Source organism: Diospyros lotus, chromosome 14 (assembly GCF_014633365.1).
Source record: "Diospyros lotus cultivar Yz01 chromosome 14, ASM1463336v1, whole genome shotgun sequence".
Taxonomy (NCBI): domain Eukaryota; kingdom Viridiplantae; phylum Streptophyta; class Magnoliopsida; order Ericales; family Ebenaceae; genus Diospyros; species Diospyros lotus.
In genome coordinates, this window is record NC_068351.1 from 17687664 (window position 1) to 17701776 (window position 14113).

A 14113-nucleotide genomic window follows, 5' to 3' on the forward strand; every position below is an offset into this window, starting at 1 on the left:
AGACATACTCCAAGATCCCAGATGCATTTGTGATTTTTGAAGTTAAAACTAAGATCAGCACTATTAAGCAAGGTCAGTTAACAGTTACCGAGTATTACAATAGGATGAAGGGATTATGATTGGAGCTTGACCATTATCAAGCCATAAAGATGGTATACAGTGAGGATGTTGCAACCCTCAATTGAATTTTTGAGAGGGATAGAATTGTTGAGTTCTTGGCAAGTTTGAATCCTGAGTTCGATCAAGTAAGAATTCAGATTTTTGGTAAAGGCAAGCTTCCCACTTTAAATGAAGTGTTTGCCATTGTTAGGAGTGAGGAAAATCAAGAGGAGCCATGCTCAATGAGCATAACCCTAAAGGTTCAGCCCTAATGACCAGCAACAACGAAGGAGGTGGAATTAAATTTGGAAAGGCAGCAGTCCAAAGCAGAAACACAAGCCGTGAGGGTCAATGGTGTACCTATTGCAAGAAACCACGGCACACCAAGGAGACATGTTTTAAACTACATGGGAAGGAGGCGGTTTTGAATAAGATTGGTGGCTTCAAGAACATGAAACACCAAAGTGTCATAGCCAAGGGAATAACATTGTAATTAGTCATTCAGTAAGTTGGGGTAGTTACTCGGGTGTATGGATTAGCAGATGTAGAGAATCATAGCTAAGTGCACATGGCCACTTGGCTGGCCAATTGGCTGTTCTAGAAGATGTACTAACCGTCTTCATTATAAATAAGAAGGCTACAACGAGGATGGGGATCATGTGTGAGAATTCTACACTGATCTTTTCTCTCCTCCTCTCTCAAATTTTGTCTCTCTTAATCCCTCTATCTCTCTCTTTTCCCTCCCTTATTTCTCTCTTCCTTCCTTCCCGCCTATTCGGCCTTCTCCCAATTATGGAAAAGCTCCTAATCAGATCGAGGATCTGACACAAAGCTATCTCTCAAGCAAGGAACCAAAGGAAAGGACTAAAAACGAAGAACTAAAACCAACTGAGACTAATCTTAATCAGTTGAATTCAGAAGTTCTTGATAAGCTAAAGGCTTTCCTACATACATTCCAAGATGGAGCATCCTGCTCTCTTGTGCAACAAGGTAAATACCAAAGCTATAGTTCTTTTTCAGCCTCTAAAACTGATAGGAATAACATGTGGATCCTTGATTTGGGAGCCACTGATCACATGACGCCTAACCTACATGTCTTTGAGACTTATGCACCTCTTGAAACCACCAAACAGATCACTATTGCAAATGGAATCTCTATTCCTATTGCAGGAAAGGGCAAAGTCCATCTTAGCCCTCAACTGTCCATTAACCATGTCCTACATGTTCCTAATTTGACTACCAATCTAATTTGCATTCATCAATTGACTAAAGATCTAAATTGCCATGCTATTTTTTCTCCACATATTTAGTAAAATTCCAAGCCATGGACACGGAGAGGATGATTGGTGTGGTTGAGGAGCACAATGGGCTATATGTCTTGCAAGGGGAGAGTGTTTGTTCTAACAAGAGACAGCTAAGGATGGCATGTTCCTCTCAATTTGTTTTAGATCTCTTTCATTTGGCTTCATCATTTTAGATTAGGTCACCCTCCTTTTATTATGTTGAAAAGAATATTTCCTACTCTATTTAACACTCTAGATCCTAGTAGCTTTCAATGTGATGTGTATGTAATATTATCGAGTGTCTTATCCAATTAGCAATAAACTTTCTTCTAAGCCATTCACTCTAATCCATTATGATGTTTGGGGGCCATCCAAAATACCAAACTGTTCTAGGGCAAAATGGTTCATATCTTTCATTGATGATTGTACTAGAATGTGCTGGGTTTTTCTTCTAAAGGATAAGGCTACCATTGGGTCTGTTCTTCCATATTTTTGAAAAATGATCTTTACTTAATTTGGCACATCTATCCAAAAATTTAGAACAGATAATGCAAGGGATTATTTCAATAATCACTTACATCAATTCTTCCAACAAAAAGGAATTGTCCATGAATCTTCTTGCATAGATACTCCACAACTTAATGGAGTAGCTGAAAGGAAGATAAGACATCTTCTCAATGTGACCCACACTCTCCTTCATCATTACCATGTCCCAAAACACTTTTGGGGAGAAGCTGCGTTAACAACAACTTATGTGATTAATAGGGTTCCTAACCAGCAAAATCCTTTTCAACGTTTAGCATCCTTTTTCCCTGATCTCATGTTACATTATCCCCTACCTCTTAGAGTGTTTGGATGTGTATGTTTTGTTCACATTCCTAAAGTCAATCAGGACAAACTTAATCCTAGGGCTCATAGATGTGTCTTCCTAGGATATTCCCCTACTCAAAAGGGTTATAAATGCTACAACCCTACCTCATGCAAGTTCGATATTTCCAAAGATGTTACCTTTGTTGAGTTCCAATCCTTCTTTGGTCCCTCTCACATTAGAGTTCAAGGGGAGACTATCAGGACTATTGATCCTGACATTGAGTAGCTATTTTCTACCCTATAATCAACACCATTAACTTCCAGTCAACTTGATCCCCTACCTACTCTCACACTTCCTACTTTGTCTCAGTACCCTTCTCTTAAGTATCATAATTTCCCTTGCTAGCATCAAGCAGATCAACAGTAGTTATCTACCATCGCCTTTCCCAAAGCCACAAGAGCTTCCAAACCTCATTGGATGCTATTGTTATTCCAAAATCAATGGAGGAGGCTTTAAAGGACCTAAGGTGGAAGGAGGCTATGTTAAAGAAAATGAGGGCACACAATAAAAATCAGACTTGGGAATTAGTGTCTCGACCCAAAGGAGTTAAGCCAATTGGTTGCATGTGGATGTTCAATTTGAAGTACAAAGCTAATGGCACCCTCGAGAGATATAAAGCACGACTTGTTGCCATGGGCTATAGCCAATCCTATGGCATAGACTACCTTAAGACCTTTGCCCCACTGGCAAAAATGACCACAGTTTGAGTGCTTATTGTCACAACCATGTGCGACTGTGACAACTTGTACCTCAATTCCGAGGGGATTGCGGAAGAAGAATTCAGAACTCCACGCGATGTGGAGTCGTCGGAAGAAGGAAACAACAAGAATAGAGAGAGAGAAAGAGAGAGGGGCAAAAAGAGATAGACGAGAGTGTCGAGGGAGAAAGGAGGAGAGAATAGCTGGAAGAGAATCTTCTTGATTTTCAGCATGCCATTACATCGCATGGTAGGGTCCTTTATAAGGACGTTGAGAGATTATTCCCCTGATAGCTGAGGCCCTCTCCTTAACTGTGTAACAACCTGATTCTAACCAACTTGCTAGTCCACCTAGCGCCCAAGGTGGCAGCCGAGATACACCTTACAATATAAATGTCTTAATCAACAAAAATTTAAAAAATAAACCTTAGTAAATTGCCTATGTGACACTTATATCCTTAGCAGCCAGTGTTATTAAAGGCTCAAGGCGCACTAAGGCACACAAGGGTCTTGGAGCATGATGCACGAGCCAAGTGGAACTAGGCGCAAGTTAATAAAATAAAAATATATGTCTTAGTTGAAGAAAAAGATATAAAATAAATCCTAACTTCTAATAATATTTTAACAAGCATGTTATAAAAAAAATAAAAAATTCAACATATGCTAAGTACTAACTAAAAAAAATATTAAAACAAGTTACACACCTGTAAATTCCAGCACAGCAAATCCAATCATATTTCAGCAACCAAAATATAAGTATCACAGAAGTTAAAAAAATTTGTAAGAAAAGTCTTTAACTAAAATTAGATTAAATCCAAAAGAGGTTTGTAAATCTTAAATCCTAATTAAGATTAGATAATCTAAAAATCATCCTCATTGTCAACATCAAGATCTAACATTTCCATATTCCCATCATCAGAAACATCATCTCCAATATCCTCTTCTTCCACATCATATCTCTCTTCCTCTTCATCTTCATCAGGTTTAATTGGAGCATTTGAAGTAGTAGCCCTTCTTCTACTCTTTGTCAAATTTGGAGATGGAGCATTTGATCTAGTTGCATAGTGAGCTTCTTCAACACCAGAAGCTCTAGAAACATCAGCCCATGTCAAATCATTGCCCTCATGTACAAGTTCATTATCTGAATCATCAAGTTCGTCAATTAACCCAAGCAACCATTCATTACTTTCATCAATTTCATCCAAGGAAATGGGATCTATTGATTTACGTAAATTGAAGCGACGTCTCAAAGCTCTATTATACTTCACAAATACCAAATCATTAAGACGTAGTTGCTCCAATCGGTTTCTCTTTTTGTTATGAAGCTGCCATAATAATTAAATTAGAATTAGTAAGTAAAGAGATATAAGAAATCATCTAGTTAATATTACTAATAAGATTGAAATGCTTACATACTCAAAGATACTCCAATTTCTTTCATAGCCCTGAAGAGCTACAAGTGAGACTACAAATCTTCATGGCAAACTTTTGCAAATTAGGGGTTCCAGTATCAAATTGAGACCACCATTTAACTGAGAAAAATACATACAAATTAGCAATTAAAAATATAGATTATTGATCTAAATTAGATAATTTAGAAAATCATGTTACCTGGTGCTAATTGATTCATTCCTCTAATACATATTTGTTTGCCAAATAACCCTTCAGAATTCTTATAAAAGCTCAAGTCCTTCGAAAGTTTGTCTTGCACTTCTGCAGTGAGAACTAGCCTCTCTATGCAAGCATACAACCCTTCAATAACCTCGTTGTCTTGTCTAATACTTTCATTTGAGTAAAAAAATGCTGGATTCAAATAATATCCAGTTGCATGTAAAGGACGATGCAACTGAACATTCCATCTCTCATCAATGATTTCAAATATTTTCTCGTATTTGCTCTCATCATCAAAAGATTTTGCAATGGCTTCAATTGCCCTATCCATAGCCTCATAAATATAAGGCATAGTAGGTTTATCCTCATTATCCACCACTCTAAGCACCTTGACAGAAGGCCCAGACACCTTGAAAGCAAAAGGAATATTTTCCCAAAATGATTCCTAGAGCACTGTTTGAGCTGCTTGCTTACCTCGTGTTTCCTTTGCAAATCTAGAGTTAGTCCACTCTTCTGAAGTGAACATCTTCCTCAAATTAGTTTTTTGTTTATGAAATCTAGAAAGGGTGAGGAAAGTTGTGACAAACCTTGTTTTCCTAGGTCTTAGCATCTCTCTTTTTTGTGTAAATTATCTCATCATATTTAATACTTATACAGAGCTATATAAGTACCCATTGACTGAAAATACCTTCTAAAATGTGCTCTTAAGTCTAGGAATTTTAAAAATGTCCCCCAACATCAAGTCCAAACAATGGGCAACACATGGCGTCCAATACAAATTCTTATGCATAGCCATTAAGAACTCTACGACAAGACATTAATTCAAGAAAAAAAATAGCCATTAATTTCAGTAAAAGTTAAAAGAAAAAAAAATTAGTAAAAGTAAAACTTACCAGTTAGAACGTTAGCTGAAGCATTATCAGTTACAACTTGAACGACATTTGCTTCTCCTATCTCCTCCACAAATCGGTCAAGCAATTGGTAAAGTTTCATTCCATCTTTAGCATAGGAAGATGTATCAATAGATTCAATAAACACACTCTCCTTTGAACTATTTACCAAAAAGTTGGGCAAAGACTTATCTCGCTTATCCTTCCAACCATCACACATGATTGAACATCCATATCTTGCCCATTCCTCCCCATGACTCTTCATAATTTCTTTTGTGTGTTCCACCTCCTCCTTAAGATAAGGTACTCTAACCTCATGAAAACTCGGGGGTTTCATTCCTGGACCAGCTCGCCCAACAGCCTCCATCATTGGCTTAAAACTAGGGTAATTGACTGCATTAAATGATATACCAACTTCATACATTCATCTACTAAACCAAACACATGCATTCTCTCTCAACTCTTTGTTGACATGACTTTCTATTGTAGTTTGCTTTCCTTTTGCATCCTTTTGATTACTCACTTTAGGTTTAGCAAATAAAAACAAATCAAGAGGCCCTTTTTGTTGTTGCCTTTGTTTTTTTTTGTTGCATAGATGACGCTTATCCTTGCATAGGCCTTTTACCACGGCTTTGGAAGGCCACTACGTCCATTTCATCAACATCATCTCCTAGTGTGTCAATATCATCAAAATCTAGCATATCATCAAAGTCATTCTTCCCTTTCTTTTATGACATATACTCTATAATTTCGTCTCTAACATGAGGAGGACACTTTGAACAAATTTCAACATTCCTATAACCTCCAGCAAGGTGCTGTTTGGCTCGACATACACCTCCTTTAGTTAATTTCCCACAAAAATTACATTTGAAAGTGTTAAAGTCTTTGGGATTTATCAAACTATGATATTTCCATGCTAGATCTTTTCTTCCACCAGCAGAGCTACTATCGAGATTAGGATCAATAGTGTTGGATGACATTTTAAATTTTTGATTCCTGCAAGATTCACAACATGTCAACAACAATACCACTCTAAAGACCATCTTAAGAAAAAAAAAAAAAATACTGCAAAGGGTCATTTGTCATTGCAGCTATGCAGCTCATGCTGCGGAGTGCTGACCACTGTTCTATTTATGAACAGTATTGAACTGCTAAGGCCTAAGGGTCATTGCAGCTATACAGCTCATGCTGCTGAGTGACGCTGACCACTATTCTATTTATAGAACAGTAATGAACTATTAGGAGTAATAAAATAACTCCTCCAAGAACAAACAAATATCCAACAATAATAAGAAATCAATTGTTGCTAGCTTGCTTCCCTTTGTGTTGAAACTTGTAACTCGAAACTAGAAAATAAATAAAGAGAGGAGACAACAATGAACAAACATACCTAGAAACCGTTTGTTGTTTCCTTTGTTGTTTGCTATTTCCCGTTGCTACCTAAAGGTGGGTCGTCCGTTTGAAGAAGGGAGAGCAGAGTCGAGAAGGTAGATGATGCAGTAGTTGTGTTGTCCGTTGAAGAAGAGAGAGGAGAGTTGAGAAGGAAGACAAGTTGTGGAGTTGTGTTGTCCGTTTGAAGAGGGAGAGGAGAGCCAAGAAGGGAAGGGTGGAAGGTTGTGTTGTCGCAGTTGTCCGTTTGAAGAGGGAGAGGAGAGCCGAGAAGGGTGGCTATGCTATTTGTTTGAATAGGGAGAGGAGAGCCGAGCGAGAAGGGAGGGTTGTGCCGTTGCAATCGTCTATTTGAAAAGGGAGAGGAGTCCTAGTCGTCTTGGAACTGTGCCGTGACTGTTGTCTGAGGGAGAGGATAGCCGAGAATAGCCAAGAAGGGAGAGGAGAGTTGCTAAACGTGACAACTCAGTAGACTTGACTTTTGGGGATTTCTTGTATCTTAAGTCTCTATGTTTCAGTTTTTAAAAATATCTTTATTTCTTTTATTTAGGTATAATTTGAATTAGAATTAAATTTGATTAAAATATAGCAAGAAATCAATTCCAATTTAGTATTTTCTTAAAATATGAAAAGTAATACTAAAATTAAACTAAAACAAACCAGGCGCAGCCTTAGCACACACAAGCCCAAGGCTGTGCCTGAAGGCCTAGGTGCGCCCAAGCGCGCCTAGGCAGATCTCGCCCACCTGGTTTGTTTCTAGGCGCCAGGCTTGCGCCTGGTATCAAGGCGCACCTAGGCGCGTGTTTAATAACACTGTTAGCAGCCACTTTTGGATGGAAGATACACCAACTTGATGTTAAAAATGCTTTCCTACATGGGGATTTGGAAGGAGCAACGCACGTATGCAGACTTAAAAAGGCCCTATATGGGCTCAAGCAATCCCCTCGTGGTTGGTTTGGACAGTTCTCTAAAGCTATGACTACAGGGGTATCATCAAAGTAGAGGGGATCATACTCTCTTCATCAAGAATTTGGGTGAAAAGGTAACAGCTTTACTAGTTTATGTTGATGATATTGTGGTAACTGGTAATGATGCAGCTGAACAGGCACTTCTAAAACAGAATTTAGCCAAAGAGTTTGAGATTAAAGACCTTGGGGTGCTGAAATATTTTTTAGGCATTGAAGTAGCCTATTCAAAGGCTAGGATTTTCCTATCACAGCGTAAGTATGTTCTTGACCTGCTTGCTGAAACAGGTCTGCTAGGGGGCAAAGAAGCAAGGATACCAATGGACCCTAACCTCAAATTACAAGGGACTTCTAGTGAAGAAGTTGTGGATGAAGGGAGGTTTCAAAGCTTAGTGGAGAGGCTGATTTATCTCTCTCACACGAGACTTGACATAGCCTTTGCTGTCAGTCTCGTGAGTCAGTTTATGCATAGTCCCACTCAAGAACACATGCATGCTGAGAGGACAATTTTGAACTATCTCAAAGCTATACCGGGCAAAGGGATTCTCTTTACACCAAGTGTCGATCTGAAGATACAAGGATACACGGATGCTGACTATGGGGGGTCTCTAGTGGATTAAAGGTCCACAGCTAGGTATTGGGTATTCCTAGGAGGGAATTTAGTGTCTTGGAGAAGCAAGAAACAAAGAGTTGTGCCGAGATCAAGTGTTGAGGCTGAATTCCGAGCTATGGCCCTTGGTGTGTGTGAGCTATTGTAGTTACATATTTTTACTAGAGGATTTAAAGGTCGCGGTGCCTTGACCTCCTGAGCTTTGGTGTGATAATCAATCGGCTATTAATATTACCCATAATCCGGTCCAGTATGACCAAACAAAACATATTGAAATTGACTGCCATTTTCTTAAGGAAAAGTTAGATTCTGGTCTCCTCCATATTCCCTATGTACCATCCATCCATTAAGTGGCTGATGTTCTTACCAAAGGGCTGCTTATCACAAGGTTTGAAGATTCATTAGGCAAGCTGGGGATGATTGACATTCATTCCCCAGCTTCAGGGGGGAGTGTTGAAGATCACGATGGTTGTGCGTGCTTGGTATTGTGGAGCTTTCATATCAATCAAAGATGCTGCCGAGATGCAGCAGTATCTTCAGATTCTCTCTTACTCTATCTTCGTACTCACACTATTAAGTAAGTTTAACTTAGAAAACTTACTTAATAGTGTAAATATGTATCTCTCTCATATGGTAGTTCTTGTAAATAGTAAGTTTGTATAGATTGTAGTTTCTATTTTGTGTTTCTCCTCTTCTCTATAAGAGGATAGCAACCGTGTACATTGAATTTAATTGAGTAAGAACATTATTCTTTTTCTCTACAGGATTGAGTAATCCCCTCAACACTTCTAGTGTTGAAGTTGTTCATCCTGTTTATAGGTTGTCCCAAGCCTGAATAAAGGAAGAAGACTGCATTAGGCATCCGATCACCAAAATAAAACTCATTGGCTCAAATATCATGAATTATAAATAAATGAGAAAATCATTGGGGCCTAACCCACTTAGTAGGGCGCTGTATTGCCTGAATGCAATGAAAAATGAGCTAAGGTCATTCCATTGCCACCAATGGAGTTTTAAATTTGCAAGTGTCCTCAAATTTTCATGGATGGATGTAAGTAAAAAAGTTCGGCCAGGATCAGAAATTTAAGTATTGAATTATGGAACACCAGGACTTCAATGGAAAAATCTATGAAAGTGGTAGATGTGATGAACAACAAAAAAGTTTAATATTGTGCCTCCAAGTGATGAGATGAATCAAAGATAAGGTTAAGAAGTTGATAAAATTTTGGTACTCAAGGAAGGTGTACCACCACTTGTTTTCTATGAGTTACCAAAATGAAGGGAAAAAGGTGGAGTATATGGGAGTCAACCAACAATCAACTAAAGGGGTCAACTGTAAGAAGGAAAGATTTAGAACAACCAAAAGCCAATCAAAAATAGACTTTGGCTGATTACAAGGATTGACTATACAAATGATCTCAGGATCGAGGCACACAATTGAGGGGATAGTTGATTTCTAAAGCAGTTGCACAAATCAATTAGGCAAGCAACTGACTTTAAGCTCAAATTTGGGAAACCAGATGATAAGAGTAATTAGCTATATTTTGGATATGTTTTAGTACCTAATGAGAAGTTTCCAAATATATAAAAAAAAAATTGTTAATGTTGAATAAGATTTGTGGGTAATCAAAGTGATCAAGGATTAAGCAAACAAGACAAGGAAAAGCTCAAACACTCCAGCAGTTAATGGAATCCTCCAGCACATTATGGGAGCTTCTTGAAGGAGCATGAGCTGCCGAGGTCAAGGGTGTGCAAAAACAGGTGTAAGGCGTGAAGATGAAGTTGAACCACTGTGCTAAGGCTACCTGGCAGTTGCCACTCATTTGGTTGCTTCAGCTGCTTAAAATGCCTATGAATAGGCCTGGACCCATTCATTCTCAGCCCAAGCAAGTGTGCAGTGAGCGAGGCTCTCCATAAGGTTGAGAAAGAAAGAAAAAAATGGCTAGAGAGGAAAAGAAAGGGGAAACTGAAGAAAAGGCTTTGAGTGCGGTATGATGCAGAACAGTTAAAAGATTGCTCTGATAGCTAATCTGATGCAGGACAATAGAAATATTGGAAAAGAAAGATTAGAAACTCATCACCCTCAACATGGTCTAAAATCAGCCGCGTGTCAGCCTAATTATATCAGCAGTAGTGAACTTTGAGACTGGGACTGGGATTAAAGCCATCTCAAATAACTTCAGTTTCAGCCAATAGCTTGGTTTTACAAAGATATAATAGTAGCTGTAGATGAATGTTATCCATTGATAGAGATGTCAATTTCAGTGTCAGAATATAAAATTAAGGGAGCTAAAGTTGACATCTTTCTATAAATTATTTTCTTTATTAGAAGGGTTTTTGAAGGAAGCCACAAGAATCCAAATCAAATTCATTTTGCAGTAATTTTTTGAGTTAATATAATTTTAACATCTTTTGCAATCCAAAAATATAAATTGAATTTTCCTGAATGTTAGCATATTGAAGGCTAATGCAAGTTATTGTTCAAACTCAAATTCATTGTGCCTCTTGGGAGTCAACTTGCCTGAGAAGGAGACAGGATTGCATTTGGAGAACTGTCACCATTTCCATCATGTCAAAGATCTAGCTGGAGAGGAATGGTAGAGCGTTTGCATGAAGAGTGACTAATTCTAGTTTCCACCTAGAATGATTAAGGCTTGTCATAATGATGATCAACCCATTCTTGCACCTAGTAGGACTAAGGCTTGTGGTGATAATGATGCACTGACCTTGCCACCCTTTTTTTTTTTTTTTTTGTGGGTTGGAGGGGATCACCTCACCTCTTTAGAGTCTTGATTTCGTCTTGTATATTTCATTTCCCTCTAAGTAAGCATTGAAGTTTTCTTTCTTTTTTTTTATACAAGGTTGACTCCCTTAAGGCACTTCTTTTTCATATCCTTTTCTTTCGAAAAGAAAACAACAGCAATAATGATTACAAGCTTTAATCCCACTCACTAGGTAGCTTTTTCTTACAACAAGAAAAAAAAAAATGATTCTATAGTTATCTTAGTTTACAAATTTAAGAAAACACCCTAAAGGCACTACATCTATCTTGCCAAATTGCAATGTGAGAGAAGACGGTCCACTGTTTCTGCACATTCCATCATATAGCAGCAGTCAGACAGAATGTGGATTCTCTTTCTCATATTGTCTAATAGCGAGGATGGAACCAAGTGAAGCTACCTGAACAAAAAAGCACCCCATGTGGCATTTTAGTTTTTGAACCTTGGTTGCTAAGAGGGGTAAGTACATCACCCTAGAAAAGATAACACCTAAAAGTTGGAAGGGCAGGGTTGTGGCCACTGCAATTGCCACTGTAAATCCACCCTTGAAACTATGGGCATAAAGTAACTGGTTGCAGCTCAAATCTTGTCTTATAACAGAAAAATAAATTCATCTGGAGCATCAAGAAGTAATATTTCAAAAGATAAACTTTCATTAGTCCTTGCAACATAAACAAATAAAACAAGTACCAATTGTTTGTAACACCAGATTTACTCAAAACGTGATGCTCATAGAAACAAAAACCCTATATGAAAAACAAGTCTAACAATTTTTTTTGTTTTTTTTACTTGCCTGTAGTTATCAGGGTTCATTGCTAGCAGCATTCTACACAATTGTTCACCTTCCTCTAGGTGACCTAGCTTCACGAGAAGTGAAACTTCAAGTTCCTTGTAGGCTAATTTATCAACCTATTAATAATATATCAAGAGAAACTTTAATATCGAAGGCTAAATTTAGAAATTCACTTATACATATAGACTCGCAAACCAAACTAAATACACTTACAATTTTAGACTCTTTCTTGTGCAGCTCCTCCAGCGCTCTCTCCAGAAGACCACATTCTTCCATTAAGGAAATCTGTAGGAAAATATTGATGAAAAACAAAGTCATTAAAGACAGATAAATTTTATATCTACTAATTTTTTAAAATTTTATACCTGAATTACAAAAAAAAAAAAAAAAAAAGTATTTAGAGGATTCAGACAACCACTACATTTCAATGACATCTTGGTTCTAATCACAACAATTTCAAGAATCTAATGGCCAAAGGATGAAATGATTAACACATACTTCACGATTACAATTGCAGCTGTTGCATTGCAGTGGAAGCATGCATACTCGCTTCAGAAGAGAAACATTCATTGAGATTAACTATTTCTCATATGGGAGTAACTTCAACCTCAATTTGTCATGTTATTTTATGGTATAACTGTATACAATTAGGGGTTCTATTTTCTCCTTTCAATCAGATTTCTCTATTTCTGTATTGGTTTGGGGAGGGATAGACAAGATGCATATGCCCACATTGGTCCATGCAAAAGAAAACATCCACCTATCTACAGAAAAAAGTTTGGAATAACAATGAAATGGTCATTCAACAAAAACTGGAGGACAGCTAAGGAAAAACTCAAAATTGAACACTACTATTTTTTTCTCTCAAATTCAATTTAAAGCATAAGGAATGCCTCCTAGAGTGTTTTTTTCGTTAATGACTCAATCTACAAACTGCAAAGCAAGCCAAAGTGGACCAAGGAATGTGCCATAAAATGCAAAGCAAACTATGAAAAAGAAATCCCAAACTGTATCAACACCCAGCAATGAAAAACAAGAAGCAATACAAAAGATCAGAGTTGAAAAATGACATTTCCATTCTATTTTTATATTAGCCTAATTAAAATTTTTAATTGTAATAAAATAAAAAATATAATTAAAAAATAAGATGAACAATGAGTTCTTTTTGGATATCTGCATCTTCAAGTAACTCAATAGGATAGATAACCAATGTCACATTTCTTTAAATACCAAAGACTCAACTCCTAAATTTTAAAGTAGAATTGAATCATCAATGATTTAAAGCAGATAAATCGAAAAATAAATAATTCTTTCTTCATGAGATGAAAAAAAAAACTGATGTAAGGGAAGACTTATGTCCTTATTCTTTCGATTCTTATTTTATCAATTAGAGGAAAGAATAGGAGTTTTCCTATTTTATTTACAAGATAGACTGAACAGTTGTCACTCTTAATATATATTCTACATTAAATATTTAAATTTGAAATTTTCAAAGATTTAAAATGGAATGCCAGTACTATCATATTGATACCAATACCAAAATTAGCCACTGACATTCATTTTTGCATCTATGCTTCAGTTCAAAATTACATATATAAGGAGAAACTTCTACTGGAAGGCTTTGTTGCAGTCAAAATTAATATACTAGTATGGCATCCACTAATTAGAGTTTGTCTGTATATTTATATCCATGTATTTGTAGTTTAGATCCAGAGCACATATATGAACAGAAACTAAGCCTCAAAAACAAGCTAAGTACCAACAATTGAGAACCATATACCATTCAACATGTAACAACGTTACCTTGTATAACAGCATTTCCCCATGCTCACAACGTTCATTATCAGGAGGGTAATCATCTTCAAGTGTTCCTTCATAAGCTTCAAGGATATCAATTGTTTTTGAAGCACTAGTAAATAAATCAAAGGAAAAGTGTAAATAACTACTGACAGAACCAATGACAGAACATACCATGACTAATTTTCATTTAGAGAGAGCTTTAGTTGCAACTTGCAACAATTTAAACCTAACAAATTAGATAATTATGAAAGTAATCCAGAAGGAAACACCCAGCTGACAAGATACTAGTACTACCTAGAATCTTGATTCCATAGTGATATACGAA

At 37.0% G+C, this 14113-nt stretch overlaps 1 protein-coding gene across 3 annotated transcripts in view; it reads right to left on the reverse strand.

Moving 5' to 3' along the window:
• LOC127790798 (N-terminal acetyltransferase A complex auxiliary subunit NAA15-like) overlaps nt 1–14113 on the reverse strand; it is a 93426-nt gene that overhangs the window by 31819 nt on the left and 47494 nt on the right. For all 3 annotated transcript variants that reach the window (XM_052320488.1, XM_052320489.1, XM_052320490.1), the window contains 3 exons: nt 13792–13897; nt 12202–12273; nt 11989–12104 (listed from right to left, as the gene is read on the reverse strand). In XM_052320488.1, coding sequence (XP_052176448.1) covers nt 11989–12104; nt 12202–12273; nt 13792–13897 — 294 coding nt within the window. The remainder of the gene's footprint in view (nt 1–11988; nt 12105–12201; nt 12274–13791; nt 13898–14113) is intronic.